Source organism: Halichoeres trimaculatus, unplaced genomic scaffold, assembly GCF_033239565.1.
Source record: "Halichoeres trimaculatus isolate MK-OKI-2021-1 unplaced genomic scaffold, fHalTri1.1 fHalTri1_scaffold_15, whole genome shotgun sequence".
In the NCBI taxonomy this organism is placed as follows: Eukaryota; Metazoa; Chordata; class Actinopteri; order Labriformes; family Labridae; genus Halichoeres; species Halichoeres trimaculatus.
The window spans coordinates 29,844,223-29,863,680 of NW_027437193.1; the positions used below are offsets into that span (position 1 = coordinate 29,844,223).

The 19,458-nt window shown below is 39.9% G+C and overlaps 1 protein-coding gene across 1 annotated transcript in view; it reads left to right on the top strand.

Moving 5' to 3' along the window:
* pappa2 (pappalysin 2) overlaps positions 1-19,458 on the top strand; it is a 118,618-nt gene that overhangs the window by 90,237 nt on the left and 8,923 nt on the right. The window contains exons 24-25 of the mRNA XM_074687739.1: positions 2,559-2,680; positions 7,520-7,591. Of these exons, the coding sequence (XP_074543840.1) occupies positions 2,559-2,680; positions 7,520-7,591 (194 nt within the window). The remainder of the gene's footprint in view (positions 1-2,558; positions 2,681-7,519; positions 7,592-19,458) is intronic.

Here is a 19,458-nt window from a genome sequence, read left to right on the forward strand (position 1 = left end):
ATACTACTGGGTATCACAATGGCCATGCGCAAAGCAAGCTGTCAGCTTTTCAGCTATTCCCAAACAAAACATGACAGATAAGGCAGGAATTAAAGACGAAAACAGTAGATCTAAGGTATTGTATAATAGAACACACTGACAGATGAATAATTTCAATGATTTTATTGACTGGCTTGGGAATGCACTGCATTTAAAGCTTGGTATGACTGCTCGGCCCTGATGCATACTATGCTTAGTATGAGTAGTAGGCTCAGTCACATGTGTATTATCAGTAATATGCCTAGTAAGCATACTATGAGTAGTATGACTGGTATGGGCCGTGTTTGTCCAGCTCACACAAAAAGTAAGCTAGCTCAAAGTTCACTTCACACTATTTTAAATGAGGTAAATCACATTTGTTTTTTCAAGACAAGTTCCCTTCAGTAGAAGGGAAGCCTAGGAAAAGCCTATGCTTAATCCATACCCCTCAAGCTAAATTCGCAAGTTTATAAATCCCTGTAGGCTGTTATAGCACCATAGACAGGAAAACCGTTGCTGTACTGTATAAACTGCAGGATGAGCAATGCTTAATGCACAGAGAGTGCCACAGCAGTAGATCTGACTTCTGTTGCTGTAAATCACAGCAAATCACAGTGCTTGCCATCTCTGAAACTGCACTTATCTCTTTGCACCTTTTTGGTGCTCCATGGATTGTAAGAGGCCTCAGGCGTGGACTTCACTCAAGTTCCTCATGATCGTTGGGGGATCACAGTCCAGTGGTCATACATCACACAGACATTGAACAAGTAAACTCATATAAGTATCTTGGTGTGCTCTTGAACAATACATTTAGCTTTAAAAGTCATGTTGACACTGTGTGCTCCAGTCTACAGCAGAGACTTTACTTTTTGCGTGTATGATCAGAGTGTATGATGTGGACCGGAATGTTATGTTTTTATTCTATCAGGCTGTATTGGAAAGTGTGCTCAGATATGGCATATCTGCATGGTTTAGGAACCTCACTGTGCAGTCAAAAACTAAGCTGGCCCAACTGGTTCACATAGCAATGAAGATGATAGGGAGAAAGGATTACCAGCCCCTCCAGTCAATCTATGAGCAGTCTGTTCTTCAACAGGCTCAGAGGATTGTGACTGACCATCCCCACTGTAAACTAAACAGACTTAAAAATTAATCTATTCCTACTTCCATTTAGCTTTTAGATAGTGCTTTTTAAGGGTGCAAGGAATCTGCAATATTTATGTGTTTTTTCTTTTGTAACTAGGCATGTGCAATATCTGTATTAGGGATAGACTGATTATCAGCCAGGCTGATTATCGGGGCCGATATTTGGCATTTTGAGGCATATCAGCATCTGCCAATTAGAAACAAATTTAAAACTGTGTTGTTGCGACTCTGGTGCAGCCACCCCGGTGTTTTCAGTCACTACTCAGTCCCTAGCACTGTCCCACCCATAGTACCATCTGATTGGTTACAAGCAGTACCATGACTTGGGAAAGAGCCAATCAGCAGTGCAGTTATTACAGTTAATGCAGTTACATTAAAAATGTTGGCAAACTTTATTTACTTTAGCAAACTATTAGCTATTTGTTATTCTAAGTTTTCATTTAACTTTATAAAACAAGCTGCTGAGCCTGGGAGCTGTTTAATAAACTCATGCTTAAAGAAATTTAAATGAAGTTAAGTGATGGAGTTTGTATTGTTCAAAATTTTGACACCAATATTTGCACTTTGACTGCAAATTAATATCGGCTTCAAATATTGGTTATCGGCCTCCTTGACTACAAATAATCTGTATCGATATCGGCCCAGGAAAATCCATATCGGTTTATCTCTACTGTATGTGTAATACTGGTGATGTGCGATTTTGTACTGTTTGTTTTATCAGATTGTGGAGACTTGTAAGCAGTAGGCAAATCAAAACAAATTTCCCTAGGGGGACAATAAAGTATACCTTGTCATATCATTCATGAGTTACAAACTGAGCAGTTCAGTTCACCGTTCATGAAACATGAGTGCACTCAATTAACCCTCTCATTTTTACTTGTTCGCAACACTGAGTATGAGTAGTATGCCCAGTAACAAATTCATTCTGATCATCATTACAATGGTTGGGGCTATGCCCTACCTGCCCCTAATGACCAGTCCCCACTAGATATCAGACTGGTTTGTACTACTATGACGACAAGTGAACCAGAAACAAAACAACAGAACACTTTCCATGTGGAAAATTGTGGCCCGTGAGCACAGGCTCTTCACTTTTAGGCAGAATGTGTGAATAAAGTTTAAACTAATGGTGAAAAAGAAATGTAAACTACCCCTTGAACGCCCCCACTTATAAAAAAAAATACTACTCTCGTGCCACATAGTAAACACAGGATGTAATGTAACACCTACAATTTATCACCGTTAGTGCAATGCTCCCCTAAGAAAATGACCAATGACTCAACCCCACAGGAGGCGGTGGTTACGTTGATGAATTTAGTCGTGTTGCTGCTCACAACCCAAACATACACAGAGTTTGATTTGTGTATAACCTGTTTATTGGCTTTTCCTCACAGGTGCCCTTTGCCACCCAACATGCATTGTGGCTCTGGACATGGATTTGCATGACCCCGTGGTCCTGCCAAACGGTACAACCGCTGACTCTTTAAAACACTGGATGCTGCCCACCAAAGTGGAGGTAAGACACCTGGGGAGGGGCTCGAGTTACAGCAGTGTTTCTTCAGTGAATCCATTTCAGTCAGAAAGGAATGATCCATACAGGCATACGTATACATCCAATGATCCCTCAGGCTTTGACATCACCAGATTTTTCCGTTAATCCAAAACAAAAGTGTCAAGTGAAGCGTTTCCCCAGAAATTTCAGGCTGCTTCAGATTTTTGGAGAGCTCTTCCCTGTAAATGTTTCCTTCACATCATGCTGCTTCAAAAGATTTTCCGAGCATTTATTTTACAAAGAAACAGCGGACCTTTGTAACTTTGGCTTTTGTCGTTGTGCTGAAATTGGATATCAAAATCCGTATTTCCTACTATTGGCAGCTCATAAGCACAGTTTTGTAATGCAGATAAAAGAGCCAGAGAAAATCCATAATTTATCAAACAATAGTATTCTTTAAAAACTGGTGATAAATGTATGAAAATAATGAAATGCTTCTTGTCAGAATCTGTTAGATCCAGTAGATAAAACAGAGAGTTTCTGGATGGATGCTGCTGGATCAAAACAATAAACTGTTAGGACGTGTCTTTTGGCTGTTTCATGTCTCATGATGTGGGTTAAAATGAGAACGCTTGACTGTCTTAAATAACCGCTACTAAACAAGCAATTGTAAATTTGCTACCATTTGGAAAGTCTTGGCAGGTTTTGAAAAACAGTTGTTGTTTTGCTCGCTTGCTGCCATGCGACCAGACCGGGGCACTGTGAAAGCCGATCTGTCGACAAACAGCGCTGAGATTATTGGACAAAAAACATCCATCAGGGTGAATAATGCATCCAAACATCTGGTGGTCTTAACAACAGCATGGAGCGTACAGAGCTACCGCTCCAGACTGACTCACCTCCACTGATAAGTACTACACAGGGTTCATACATGGGACAGTCAACAGAGTAAAAGGAAAAAAGAGGAATAACTGCCGTTTGTTCACACAAATTCTAAGTATTACACATAAAAGGGCAATCAAGTTGAAGTACGGGTACTTGTGCATAAAGAGACTGCTGAACTTGGAAATTAAGCTTTTTCACTGAAATAAAAGTTGAAACTTTTACACCCTGCATAAAAGTAAAACTTTGCCGTCTAACGAAATTTTCTGAAGCCTGTTCTGGAGCTAAATGGTGAAACCATTTAACTTTTATCTTCCTAACTTTAAACAAAACAAACTAAAAGTTAGAAACTTCAGCTCCACTGTGTAAAACAATCACCTGCTCTGATGATGGGAACAGTCCTCACTTCCATCCCTGTAAGTCAGTTCTGTTACTTCATCCCTTCTCTCTAAACTGAAGTTTCCCTACCTTGTCCTCTTCTTCTTGTGATGTAAATAATCCAAACGCTTTTTTTTTTCTTTAATGTGCTATAAATATCTAAAGTAGGCCTGTCATATTTGAATGGTTAGTAGTCTCTTGAATGATGCTCAATTATGTGTCAAGGTAACTTTAGCCTCCTATGTCTCTGCAACCTTTAATCTATTATCTCACTTATTACCTGACTACAATACTAAAATACAAACATGCTGGCTAAAACATTGATTGAAATAGTATTTTAAAGTTATTAACATGATTAATTAATAAAGTTGTTTTTTTTTAAATACTTCCGGTGATTCAATATGGCAGTCAGGATACAACTGTGACAAGTTTTTATTTGCACTCATTCTGCTCTTCTGCTGCTCTGAACTCTGAGGTTGACTCTGCTCCAAAAATGAACAAAACGTCACAGTTTTTTATTACTGCTGCTATTATCACCACCACTCCTAGTTTTTTAACTTTCTTTGCAGCGATCAGTAACCTGGAGTTGCTCTGACTTGCTCCTCTGCTGTTGCTGATTAATGGACATGATCCAGTATCAAAACATCAATGTTGTTTAGCCTGCTGAGTTAGCATGCTAACAGAACCTATACGTTTTTACCTCAATAACTGTCATCAGGGGAATTTGACTACGGTGGCCGGTAAGTGTCAGCTGATTCACAAAAGCAACAACATGAATGCAAAATCTACAACACAACAGAAGTACAGCCACAATGGAAGTTAGGGCACAGTTATCCTAACAGACACAGAAATCTTTGAAAGTAAGTGATTGTTTTCTTTTTCTACCTTCAGCTATGATAAATATAGCTTCAATACCAATGTAATTTATTCATAAAACTAAATATAAGATGACATACTTTTCCTATAAATAAAAAAAATATGTACCATGAAGAGGCAACAGTTAGCGCTGCAGCCTCACAGCAAGAAGGTCACCAGTTCAAATCCCCAACTCGGCTGGTGGGCCTTTTTGTGTGGAGTTTGCATGTTCTCCCCGTGCATGTGTGGGTTCTCTCCGGGTACTCCGGCTTCCTTCCACAGTGCAAAAACATGCTTACTAGGTTAATTGGTGACTCGAAATTGTCTGCAGGTGTGAGTGTGTGAGTGAATGGGTGTCTATCTCAATGTGTCAGCCCTGTAATTGACTGGCGACCAGTTCAGGGTGTACCCCGCCAATGACAGTTGGGATAGGCTCCAGCCACCCGCGACCCTCAACAGGATAAGCGGTATAAAAAAAGGATGGATGTACTATGAAGGATATTACAAGGTGAGACCCCTATGAAGCTTTATTTATCATAGATGGCATTAGACAAGAAAATCAATTACTTACTTTCAGAACTTTTCTGTGTCTGTTGGAATAACTAACCTCCTTTAACTTCCGTTGTGGCTGCACTTCCATTGTGTTGTAGCATTTACATCCACGTTGTGGCTTCTGCAAATTGTCCGATACTCACTGGCTACTGTATTTGACCATCAGAATCAAGTATCTTACACAACCAGAAGATAATAAGAGTCTGGGTAACAAAAGACAGTTGAAAGAGCCGACTGAGAAGCTGCTGGACCCTAACCATCTCTGTTGAGGAAAAGAGGAGCAAAATCCTGTCCTGCAATCCAGACAACAGCAGCAGAACTGGTGACAATAATTCTTAGGTGCCAGGTGCTGAGGAGTAACACAATTGGCATTTCCTCTTTTACATACATGGTACAAAAAGCCGCAGCAAAATTTTTCAAAGTCAAAACCTTTGAATCATTCAAAAGTGTCATCTGCAAAGCTCCATGAGGAAGGACAAAAACAATTACTTTAATTCAAATTAAAACAAATAAACAGACTTATGTATGACCTGACCATGAATTCAAACATTCAGTTCATGAAATTTTTTCCCTAAAGGAAGCTGATCAGTACCTGCTGCTTATCCATTTTAACAAATATTGTGTCTATTAGAAAAGGGAAACATGTTCAAGCTCCATGAGACCATTTTATTGAACGACAAACACACTGCAAACATTTCCTTGAAAAGTCAACTCAAAATTTTCTCCCAGACAAAATGCTGAGGAGATTTTTCAATGTTTGAAAGTGTTTTTCAAACATCATTGGACTGAACTGTTGGCGAGGTATTATCTTCCAAATATTTGGAAAAGCTTGTAAATTCCCAGCTGTACCCGCTAATCACACAACAAATCCACTTTGTGTGTATGTCAGTACAAGCCCGTTATCATTCGAGTGTTTCTGTATGACTGGAAATCAGATGCAGATAGCAGGAGTAAATGTTCCAGCTGACGTCAAGCCCTTTAGAAAATACACACATCTCTAACACACACAGTGTACACAAGCCTCCTCCAACACACCAGCAGGAATGTCAGATGTTGGGTATGAGACAGAGGGAAGTCGATGTTTTGTTCAAAAGGTGGGTCAGGTTACCCAATATCATAACTCAGTGTTACGTTGATACTGTCGCAAACACTGCTCCAGTTCCTCCAGACTGTTTGGGTGGTCATTCAATCAGCAGGCCAGCTGGTTAATCCAGCCCCGCAGAGGTCAGATTGTTGGATGGAGGTCTGGTTGCTTACGACATCACTCCAAAACTGCCCTGTGATGTTGATGCATTGTCTTATCTCGAATACTTCAGATCAGTTCTTCTTGGCTGTGTCAGGCCTACACCGGAGATCATCAGGGAGAATCCACTTTCTCTGTCCGTATTCATTAGTGAGTCAGCGATCTGCAGACCACCTCGTAAATTCCTAGAGTTTTACGTCTCCTCAATCAGTGCTCACATCTGAGCACACGGTTTTCATGCACAAGGAAACGTAACAAAACTCAAAACCATCAGAATTCATTCAACATGACAATGATATTGAAAGATATTGTATCCATCTCTGTATACACGCAGGATACCAGAGGTGTTGGCCTCATTTTTATTTCACATGGCAAAGGAGGCCTGCAAGGTGACCTATGACATGATCTTCATTGAATGGGATCATCAGCAAGACTGATGCTTTGCAAATCTCTGCAGGTGTCAGACCTGACGATGGGCAGTGTGCAAACTACTGTTCTTTACATTTCAAACTGCAGTTATTTACAATAAAGGACACAACTGACTGAAGAACTCAGGATAAGATTGTCAAAAAAACACACTGAGGTATTTCAGATAAAAAAAAAATACACATGTAATTGATCAAAATCAATGCCAACGTGAATTTCCTCACACTTAAAAACATGTTTGGATAACTCATGCAACTTCTATTGCCCCTCAACCAGCACTCAGAGAAGATTTCCTGTTGATTAGAATGGATGCATGAATTGGTCATGACATATTTTAATGTTGGTTTAGAGAGCCCCTGTAGTGGCTAATGAAGAAGTTGTTATTATGTTACAGTTACAGAATAAGTTTAATGTATGATTAATAAGTGCACCTCCACTGAGTGACTGACTGTGGCATGGTTTTCCATGTTTTTCTTCATTTCCTCTGGCTGTGTGGCTCAACCTTTGTTGCGTGTTTTGTTTTCCAGAGTATAGTCTGCACAGGGATGATGAAGTGGTACCCTGACCCTCAACACATCCACTGCATTCAGTCATGTGAGGTAAGAGTCCAAACAGCTAAGCTCTCTTGAATCCAGCACAGGAGTACGTGCGCACATCCTAGCCAAATATCAATCCCAGCTTTATGGACCTGTTAAATGAGCGACTGTCTGTTTCAGTCATGACTGATTATGCTTGAGGTAATGTTGTTTTCCTTTCTGTATGTCACAGATCTGCTGTATTCTGTTCAGTGAGGGAAGAAGACACTCAGTTTAAACTCGTTAATGGTCACATGTAGGGGACTGGGTTCACCTAAGACCAGGTGAAATGATATGTAGAGTATATCAGATTATATATCTTACATTTCGTCAGATGTTTGGTTTTACAAAAGTGCATATTGCTTTTTATTGCTTACCATTACATCTGTACAAATGCCGAAAGGAAAGGGTCTCCTTAGTGCTGACAACTGAAGCAGTACTTGCCATTAATTACCAGTTTCAACAATTTAGCTGTGGTTGGTGAATAGGCCATCGTCTCTTAATTAATCCAGTACCTGTAGTTAAATGCTGAAGTGTCCTTGGGCAAGACACTGAATTCCACAATGCTCTCTGTGGTTTTGTGTGTATCATTGTGTGAAGTAGGGATGGGAATTCACAGTAATTCCTGTACTTGATTACTCTAAATATCTAACGAACACAGATTTTTTTGTTCTATTTTTTAACCATAAATAAAAAATAAGGGTCCGATGGACACAGACCTCCAAGGCCATAATTTTAGACTTAGCATTATAGACTCAGCACATCTATAAGAGTGAAAAAGATGTATGGTGTCTGTGGCGGTGGCTTGTACTCTGGCTCTCTGAAGCCTTCACCTTCCACAAGACGTGACGGGAGCAAATCTCTAGTTACCATTTTGGCTATTAGCAGGCTAATCTTCACTGCTCTGATCTCGACACAAGGACATGTGCTAACAGGGCTAGTAACTGACATGATGTGAGACAGCCTGTTTTCTTTTTCTGCTGTTTTCTCCTTGTGCTTTGAGCCCATGTGTTAAGCATCAAACTAGTTATTCCATGGCATTCAAGTTTAACGACACATATCTCGCACTGAACATTAACGTAATTGATTTTGTTGAAGTACTTCCAAAGATCTTTTCACTTTTCTTGACTGACGTGTCGCAGGTGTAGAAGACGGTTCTGCATTTGTTGTGCTTTTGCTTCAGTGTAAAAATATGTTCCTAGAGAGCTGCTGTAAAACATTTGTTTTGCTGAAATCTGGCCTGGTGTGCTGAAGCCATGGCTGGTGAAGTCATACATTTGTATCCCATTAAATATTTTCCTGCCTAGTGTTATTTTCAGTTACTCAAAGACAAAAAGCTGTTTCACAAATGCAACACTGTATGTTTTCAAGTTATATCCATAAACTGTTTAAAACATAAGCTTAATCTCCCAATGTAGTCTCCCAACCTCACCTGAGGCACAGCGGCCATATTGGTAGGGGCAGGGGCTTCTGGTAAAGCTATAGGGTGCCTGTTGGTCATGTGACCCTGAGCTGTGCCTCTGATTGGGCGAGCTTGCAATCTTAATATCCTCTGAACGGTTGAGTTAGAAAAAAAAATCACCCCCTGTACAGTGTGTGCGGATTGTAAAATTAGGGACTCAGACAGGAGACAATTTTTGAACCAGGCTGTAAATAGGTTCATTCCTGCTTTGAAAATGGCTTTTTTTGGCTTGGTGTGTATGTGACTTTTGGTACTCCCGGAGCCAGCCTCAAGCCGACAATCAAGAAATAGCTAATTTTAACACTTCCGCATTGTCTCATATTCTTAGACTGGAGGTTGCCACTTGGTTATGTCCCCAAAAGCAGCGTTTGCACAGGTTCATAAGTAAAACAATTGTTACCCAAATAGCTCATACCCATCCCTTGTGTGAAGGAGAGAAGCTACCTCTGATGGTCCCTTTTTCTAGCAGTCTCTGCCATCAGTGTGACTTGCTTTGAGAGTTCAGAAAGACATGAAAAGTGTTATCACGCACAAGCCAATTTACCATGTTGCCATTAACTTAGTGAGCATGCATTATCACCAAGCAGCAAACTTTGGTCTTGAGAAATGAAAAAAACTAAGCTAAACTAAACTTAAAAACTGCAGTTTTTTGAGGTCATGCTTGAGGCTGGCTAAAGTAACACCAAAAACCACATATGCACCACAACACGTGAGGTGTTTTTAGTTAATGTGGTCCCTCATTCATCAGATGAATATGGGAAGAAGAGCTTACAGCCTAACATGTCAGGAGTGTGTTTTAATCCAAACAGACTTCTCTCCCTGGCTCACAATCCCTGTCGTTTTTCTTACATTTCTTGAAAACTGATCCCCCTTTTCTACCCCAAACTCATCTTTCTTTTAAAACCTTTCCCAAAGGAGGATTAGGGAGAAATATGAATTTTAGTGCTGACCCAGAGGGGAAGTTTTGTACCAACTTTGTACCAGTGTTGTACTAACTCAGCTGATCTCACCAGATAAAAACAATCATATAAACACAGCAGAAGATCCCCTACCAAGAGTTTCTTAGTAATTTACATAAAAAAGATTGATTTTTGTCATCCATGTATGGATTTATCAAATCCTAGAATACCACCATCATTCCTCTCCCCTCCCTCCCTCCCTCCCCTGCTGCTCTAAGTATTCCTCATTTGTTGTTTTCAGTAACTTGACCAACCAATGCCCTATTTTTCATAACATGAGCTCATGGTGCAATCCTCTTCTTACATAACATGTTTAGTGCGTGCTTGTGTTAAAAGCGTCAATGAAGGGAGGATTTCAGTTTGGCTTTTCATCCTGTTAATATCAAAGATATTTTATTAATATAGAGATAGGGAGTACTTAATCCTCAAAACAATTACACCATTTCTGGGCATGACCACATTAAAAGTGCAACCTTAGCCAGAGGTTTCCAGTAATATCAAATACGAAGCAAAACATGCTCTATCATTGTTGTCATCGCTAATAAAGATACCAGAGCCGGTGTGCAATGGGCCTCACATTTCATGATGACAAATCTCAGGCAGAAGTTGATATTCTAACACTTAAAACTACAGGAATTCTTTTCAAAACCCTCCAGAGACGTTTTTTTTGGAGATGCTGGCATTGCCAAATTGTATTACTCCTGCCAAGCCTGAAGGATTATGTGATAAAGGAAGGTAAATTAATCACTGGATAATTTTGGTTTCATATTATCAGTCAGGCTTACCAAAGGCTTGTAAATGTTTCTGGCTGAACTGTGTGTGCAGGGAACGTTTACTTTTCTACGAAGACTTGAGAAGGTATCTTTGTGGAATATGTGATGAATATATACTTACAAAGAAAATGGGATTAACCAGAGACTTTACTGAGAGAGGTCATACATTACAGATAAGAGGATTTATAATGTTTACAGGAAGGGCTGGCCCAAGCCTCCATGGGGCCCTAAGCAAAATTTGATATGGGGCCCTCGATTTCTGCTCACAAACAATTCTTAGCAAAAACTTTGTTTTGCAGCCAAAAAAAAAGAAAAGAAAAAGAATTAACTGAAGTTAGGAAAACTCAAATACAAAAAGGTTAGCATGAATATGAAGCTGTTTTTAAGAAACACATTTCCTTTCATTGTTATGCTGTTCTAATCTACCTGCCTTTTTCTTCACATTCCTCCGAAGTGTTATTGTTTGATATAGCGCTGGGTACCGATTCAAAATCGAAAGGTTTATTTAGGTACCTAAATGCATCCTTGTGACTGTGGAGGATTGGAAGAGTAGGAGATTTTTGATGCTGGACATGAATGTAGCATTATAAGGTCATTTAGTGAAGAGTAAATATGTTACACTGAAAAAAATAACATTTTATTTTTAAACAAATTGATATCTTTTACCACATAAACACAAAAAAGTACCCAAAATTGGTACCATTGAGTACCGATACCCATTGCCAGGGACCAGGCATTGGTACCTTATTGTTTCAAAGGTGAAAGGTACCCATCCCTAGTTTGGTTGTGGTCCAGCGGATTTTCCACCTGGTTTTATGGGCCCCCCTCACACCATCCTCTTATGTGAGGGATCTTGGGGTCCTTTTCGACAGCAGGCTGAAATTTGACCGCCAGGTTAGTTCAGTCGTCAAAAACAGCTTTTGTCGAAAGTAAAGGGGTACCTGCCATACAGAGACTTTGAGACAGTGATTCATGTTTTTATCGACAGCAGATTGGATTATTGTAACTCTTTGTATTTTGGACTTGAAACCTCACTTCTACATTGTCTGCAACTTGTTCAGAAAGCAACTGCCTGTCTCCTTACTGGTAAACGCAAGTGGGACCATATTTCGCCTGTTTTAGCTTCGCCACACTAGCTCCCAGTTGCTTTTAGAATAGATTTTAAGAATTTTATTGCTTGTTTTTAAAGTTCTTGATGGCCTTGCCCCCAAATACCTGATCAAACTTCTTCACCTTCATGTCCCTGCCAGGACACTGAGATCGAGTGGTCAGTTGCCTCTGGTCACCCCCAAAACCAGACTCAAAACTAGAGATGACAGAGCCTTTGTGTCAGCTGCCTATAGACTGTGGTACAACCTGCCCTCCTCATTCTTCCTCTTTCTTTCTCTGTGCTTGAAGGGTAAGGATTTTTTCATGTTTTGCCTTAAAACTATCTGCACTTTGGATGTGCAGTGCGCACTGTACACATGCAGGGGAGCTTTGACCTTTTAGAGACAGCAAGAACCACTAGGCCTACATCAACAGCAGCACTTTGTTGAAATAAAATTGTGTTTTTGTACAATAACACATCACTGATCATACAGGAATCATCGATAATAGATCCAAAAACATAAAAAAACGCTTTTCAAAGCACTTCATCACCACTGGTGAGAGCTACTGGCCAGTAGTCATTGAGGCTGGAGATGAGTTGCTTCTTGGGCACTGAAAATCATCGCTGGAAGCTGCTGGAGGATGAACTCCCTGATTGGTATTTAAAGTTGACCAATCTTAAGCATCCTTTCAGCATCTCAAGTGCACCAAACATAAAAAAGTCGATAACGCTTTATATTAAGGTCCTGTAATAAGCATTAACAAATCCTTTGCAAGTACTTATAAGATGCTTATTCACATTATTATTTGTTTATAAGACTATATAACTGCTTAATAAGTGTTTAATAAGGTCATTGTAATAGTTAATACAAGACAACTTAATCTTTAAGGTTTACGGAACCTAACCCTAACCCTCTTTGTTTTTTTTCTTCTGCTTTTGTCTCTCATGAGCCGTACCCCAGCCCTTCCCCTAAACCTAACCATTCAGGGCCCCATGCCTAAACCTAACCTGTGGGGCCTAACCCTTACAATGAGCTTATTAAACACTTATTAAGCAGTTATATAGTTTTATAAACAAATAATGTTAATAAGTATCTTATAAGTACTTACAAAGGTCTTATTAATGCTTATTACAGGACCTTAATATAAAGTGATACCAAAAAGTCCACCTTTAGAGATGGTTATTGGTTTAACTTGTATTTCCCAGTACAGGACTGAATTTTCACTCTCATAAATGAATCAGTGCTATTGTCAGGCCAAAACGTTTTCCTTGAAGTTCATAAAAAGCAAACTGACGGATGACAGTGAATCTACAGAACACAAACAAGCCTAAAGTTTCTCTAATCTTCTTAGTTTCCCCTCTCATTGCTCTGATCACCACTCACCCTCAGAATAGAAAACGAGGCATTGGGGAGTATTTTTCTATCAACGCCATCAAGAGGAAGCAGGACTGACGACTTGGATTTGCTGAGTGTCATCGTGGTGTTTGCTGTCGCCTGTATCAGTGTAAATTTGTGCCTATTTCTCCTCAGTAGTATTTTATTTCGGTGATAGTAAATCATATAAAATCACAAACCCAGATAGATTTTATTTGGCACTCATGTGCGGGGTTCAGAAAGGACTGGAACTACCAATGGAACACATAAACTGTTGATGTCTCACGGTATTAAACTATTCCTCCTACCTGCCAGCTCTACATTTTCCCCTTCCACCTTCCCGTGAATGTTGCTAGGCAAAACAGTTGCTTATAACCCACTCCTCCTTGACAACACTGTAAATTATACCAGACCACATGTGCTGCATACGCTCGATGCCAAATCTCATCCAGATAGCGTTACTGCCTCTCTTTCTCTCACTCTGCATCTCTTTTCATTCCTTCCTCAAATCCAGAGTGCCGTTGGTGTATAAGTCACCTCAAGTCTGTAATCAGAGTGAGAAAAGGTTTCATCTGCTCTCCTCACACTTTCTAAAAGTTCTGTCAGCACGATAAAAGTGTTTGCCGCACCAAAGAGTAGAAAGAATGTGATATGTGTGTAACAGCAAGCCTATTAAATTCATTGACTCATGCTCCACTAAATATGAGGCATTCAGAACAAAAAACTGAGAACTGACCCATTTATTTAATCATTTGATCGCTGGTTGCTTTGGTAATCCTCTCACTCACTGTATATTAGTTTTCCACCCTGAAATAAATTTAAATCTTCCTTTGGGGACAGAAATACTTATGTGGATATCACACACATAAGACCAAATAAAGAAACACAACATTACCTTGCAGTGGGTTCAAACACTTCACTGGCTTTTTAAGGTCATGTGTTCTAACTGTGTTCCTGACTTAAACTGGATTCAGCAATGTTCAGATTTATGAAGCGTGTAGCTCCTCCTGCTCTATCCTGTGAGCTACTAGCAACATGATGGAGCTCAGCCTATAGTAACTCTAAGTTGTGAAGTATGAATTCACTTCCTACATTTAGTTTGCAGAGACTTGCATCAATCCCATCCACTGGTTGAAAGTTCTGATCAGGTTAATTTACTCCAAATAGACCACACTGTCTTTAGAAGCATGACTATAACCTAATGGAGAAGAAATGTTTTGAAAGGTGGCGCTGCTAGCAAAGTCCACCATGCTTTGAATTCAGCATGTTTTACACAGAGAAGTGTCTGCTTATGAGCATTACTACCTTTTGGCTACCGCAGTCTCACTCACACTGTCATGAAAACATGATTTTTAACAAGATGTGTGTTTGTTTCGGAATTAAATGGAGATTGGATCAGGTCAAATTTATTTCTTTGTTGAAGACAACTTTTTACCAGATACAACATGATGAGGAAGGTATTTATCAACAGCTATGTAGCGCTACACTTTGAAACATGACAACAAGCAACATTGTAAGTTTGTACCGTATTTTAGTAGCCATCCATATTTAGCGATACTAGCAGCCTGGTGCTTTAAGACATGTCCATAATGGGTCATTTTTTAATAAATATTGGTTATGTCCTACCAGTCATCTACCAAGCAGAGCCAAAGTAACCTCACTCTTCATTTTACTGATAGACTCTCAAGTTTGAACAGACCACTGCAGAATAACTGCTGACTGTGGGTTGGAATGAACATAAGCACAAACAGCTTAGCTTGTGTTTTAGCCTTTAGCTCGTGCTCTGTCACTCTCCACTTTATCTTTCTTCTGCTCTTCTGTCCTTTTTCTGTCTGACAGTTAGGCTCCTGTGTCCACCATCACTTCAAATTTAGTCATAGAAATCGTTCTCAGCAGAAAAACAACACAGATCTCTCTTCTCACTACTTCTCTTCTCATTAGCCAGTGTGATGGTGTCAAAGAGACTTAGTAAAGTAATCTGGTCCCAGCACACGATTGGGCATTTATTTAGAAGGGAGACTTACTAGGCCTAGTGGGCCATACTTTGTACAACTGATGTTCCCTCAGCTGATGTACTCGGAGTTCAGGCGGTTGGTGTCAGCAGAACTGTCCCTGATTCAAATCCCAGCAGATCCACTGTGTGGAGTTCACATCGTGCATGATCCCTGTGTTGTGGAAAGATATTTAAGTGATCACTAACATTTTTGGCTAACTAATCACTCTTAAGTCCTCTAGCTGTGAATGGGTTCCTGGTTGTTCACTGTATTGGACCTTTTTTATGAGTCCTGTCTTGCCTTCATAAATTACCATTCTGGTTAATGGGTCCTTTTTTTGAAGTAGCTACATATTTAACAGCCCTATCATCCTGGTTCTGTGGCCTACTGCCCCCTGCATGTATCAAAGACTGCTTTCAAGCTTGGGACCCACTTACTGGTGCACTAGTTCTTACCAAGCAGCAACCTCCTGTCTGAGAATATGAGACAATGCGGAAGTGCTAAAATCTGCTGTTTCTCGAGTGTTCGCTTGAGGCTGGCTCCGGAAGTAGCGGAAGTCACAAACACACCAAGCCAAAAAAAGCCATTTTCAAAGCAGATATTAACCTATTTACAGCCTGGTTCAAAAAACGTCTCCTGTCCGAGTTGCTAATTTTACTATCGGCACCCACTGTACAGGGAGTGAATTTTTTTGCTAACTCGGCCGTTCAGACAAAAATTTAGATCATGAGCTCCCCCAATAAGAGGCACAGCTGAGGGTCATGTGACCGACAGGCGCCCCATGGCTGTACGGGCTGTACGCAAAGCCCTTGCCACTACCAATATGGCTGCTATAGCCAATGTGCTTCATTTTGCGTTTCAGAAACAGACAGGTGACGTCGGTGAGACTTTGTCCATGTTTTACACAGTCTATGGTTCTTACATAAAGTCAATGAGGAAGAAAAAATAATCAGAACATCAGGACATTTATGTTTCTATACAAACCAATGGTACAATGAACAGTACTGCTTTCCTTTTGTCTCAAGGTTAACAATGACTATTGTGCAAGAAAATGTCTATGTTGTGCTGCATTCATCTGAATTTCTGTTAGCAGAAATATGCACAGTATGTATGTCAGGGCCAAAACACAAGTTTCTGTTTGTAGCTAGAGTACGAATGACCGCTCAAGTTGGAGCTGACTATGAAAACTGTTTATTTGAACTGCAAAAAGAGGCTAGACTAAATGCAAATCTGGATCCAATTGGCCTTTCAGCAGGCATGTGCTCACATAAAAGTCAATATTGTTCTATATATCTGGCAGCATGTTATATTCACTGATACAAGATCCAGAACATTATCCTCAGCCTCGCTATGGCTATGGCTCCACTTAAGCTCAGAGATCCTCAAAACAGCCTCACAGAGGCTCACAAGCAGAACACATGTAGCTGATAGTCATAAATGTGTAAGCTCTTTAGACGCAGGAAGAGAACACAGGAATATGCAGATGTACGGTAGCAGGAAAACATGCATTAAAGTCTCTCACACACACCCACCCACACCCTCCCACACACGCACACACACACACACACACACACACACATATACCCGTGACCTGGTTACATGTCATGTTTTACTGTAGAAGTACATGCAGATAAAAAGGCTGTTTGCTCTGACCTTCAATAGTTTGTTTATCATGGTTTAGGCAGCTCAATGACTTTAAAACCCGTAAAAGAAAACAGGTTTCCTCTTTAAAGGTTAGGGAATTAAGAGGAAACAGGAAAGACCTTAATTTCTGAAACCCAGCCCAATTAAGAGAGGGGGTTAAGTCGAGGTGATGTTTTTCACTATGTGTTGTTGTTCTGGGTAATACTCATCCAATGTTAAAACATAAGTGATACCAAATACTGGACAAGTTTGTGCGCTAATGCTTCACAACCATCAGGTTGATGAAGTCTCGACTTGGCAATACCTGTGCTCCACAAATCTTCAGTGCAAGCCCACACCTAACCAGCAGCATACAGATATGGTATACTTAAGTAGAAAATCCAAATTCCAGATCTAAGGCAACAGAAATGACGTGTAAAAACAATTAGTCTTCCCTCACAAAAACGGTACATAAGTCATGATAATATTTTAATGTTATCTATCTATTATGCATTGGCAATTTGAATCTGAAAATTAACTCACAGCTTAATTGACGTTGATCCATGAACAGTACAGTTTATGTACATAGTTTTGATCCATGAAGAACGCTGTCATATTAAAACAAACCATTTTGTCTCCAGTTCTTTCGCCTGCATTTTACTTTGGCTTAAGTCAAGTTTCTAACAACCATGACCTGTCCAAACACAGCTTGAGGACAAAAAACTACACTGATGTTGGCTATCAAAATTAGATCTTACTAAACAAATAGTGGAATGCAATAGCTGAACAATCAACATCAGATATGACACTTATCTGGACAAGGAAAATCCACAACAAGAAATTAACAACATTATACCATCATCTTCTTAAAATAATCATCATTTTTAAAAGTTTATCAGGGAACACATAAACCCATACGTTGAGTCTATGACATTTTTCAATTCTTTTACCTATCAAGGTTAAAACAACAGATCCCTATTGATATACTAACAACAAGGTCAGCCAATTATGTAGCATAAGAAAAAAAATGACAGAGGCAAATTCTTGAACATGCCTTAGTGACTGAAGCAATACCTTCAATCCTGTCAACAATTATAGAATAAACAAATGTTAAAGTAATACAGTATCATGTTGAGGACGCATGTGCCTCTCCTTAATTCTCTTTCCAGCTCTACTTTTCATTCATTCATTTATGAGAAAGTGCTTACAGAAAATATTGTGGGAGGAAAGAGTTTGAATTGAAGGGAAATATAGGACCACAAGATGTCTCATTTTCTTTTGACTTTGACAAAATGAGTTGACCTAAGTCACACTCTTGAATCACATGATCTGTTAAACTGAGGATGCAGGCAATTTAAGTGGTGGGCAGCATCAGTAGAAGTTCATTTGGACCAGAATAAAATGTTAAAATGACTTAGGCAGTTATATTCAATTTAATGGTGCTGAAGGCATACACTGAAGTACAATCTAAAATTCAAGATCTCTCATGATGTGAACAAGAGTTTTAAGGATTTCGTGGGCCAGCAGGGACCATGTTTTAACACAGTTCAAGTTCATCCTGTTTAAATCCTAATCTGTATAACCACCTGTTGAAATACTGTCTCTGCTGGCACGCTACAGTGTACCCAAACAACAACCACCAACGATTTGCTTACACCAGACCTCCCTTGAACTGCCTGAACTGTCTTTTCCCATCAAAAGGGTAAAACAACAAGTCCATGAAAAGACAAGAATTTAAACCTCAAACTCCAGAAAACAACTGTTTTCAGAGAGCTCTGGGCAAGCAGGGCGGAGGGGAGATGATAAAATGTCTGCTATTAAAAGAATGATACAGATACTTGGTAGGAAGTAAAGAGACAATATATTACTGCTTGACAGAAGAGAGTTTGCTCATATTCATATCTGTTTTATAAAGTTCAGATGAAGAGTTTGGCTCAATCTGACGGCAGCACACGCGTCCAAAGAAACAGTGAAAGCTACAGTAGGAGGTGCAGTATTTATGTTAGAGAGGTGCAGGGTTGACTGCCGCTGCTTTGTACGACTCTTTTAAACGGCTTTGAAGGGAGTTACTGTAAAATGGAAGTACACAAACCAGTTGACCTTTTAATCACCCACCTGGGACCAAGTGCACAGCCCACTCTGGCTGTTTTTATGCTCAGCGTGTGTTTGAGCGTTTCTTTAAGGAGGAAGGTATAAGCTGCCTGGAGGGGAATGTAAATAATCATTAACCTCAACATGAGCCCTGACCTCAAAATTAACCTCATGTGGGCAAGGTATGGGGTCTGCTAATTTAAAGGTCTTAAACAAGTCAAGACACGTAAAACAGAGAGCAAAGCCACATTAAAGCTCACTTATGGAGATCGTAAGGATTCAGATTATACAGACAGCAGGTGAGGCTTGTCTGCTTTAATGCATGACTGCCCTGGGTAATTCACAGAGGTACATACTGGTAGTGATTCGGGATAGGCATCTGGTGTGATCCCTGGTAAAGTATTTACTCTGAAACAGAACGATTAAATAGATTTATTTATGCTACGGCAGTTACGTTGGGAAAGGCAAGGGGATCTGTCAAGTAGGGAGCTCTTTGAAGTGAAGAGAAAACTGCAGAAATCTTC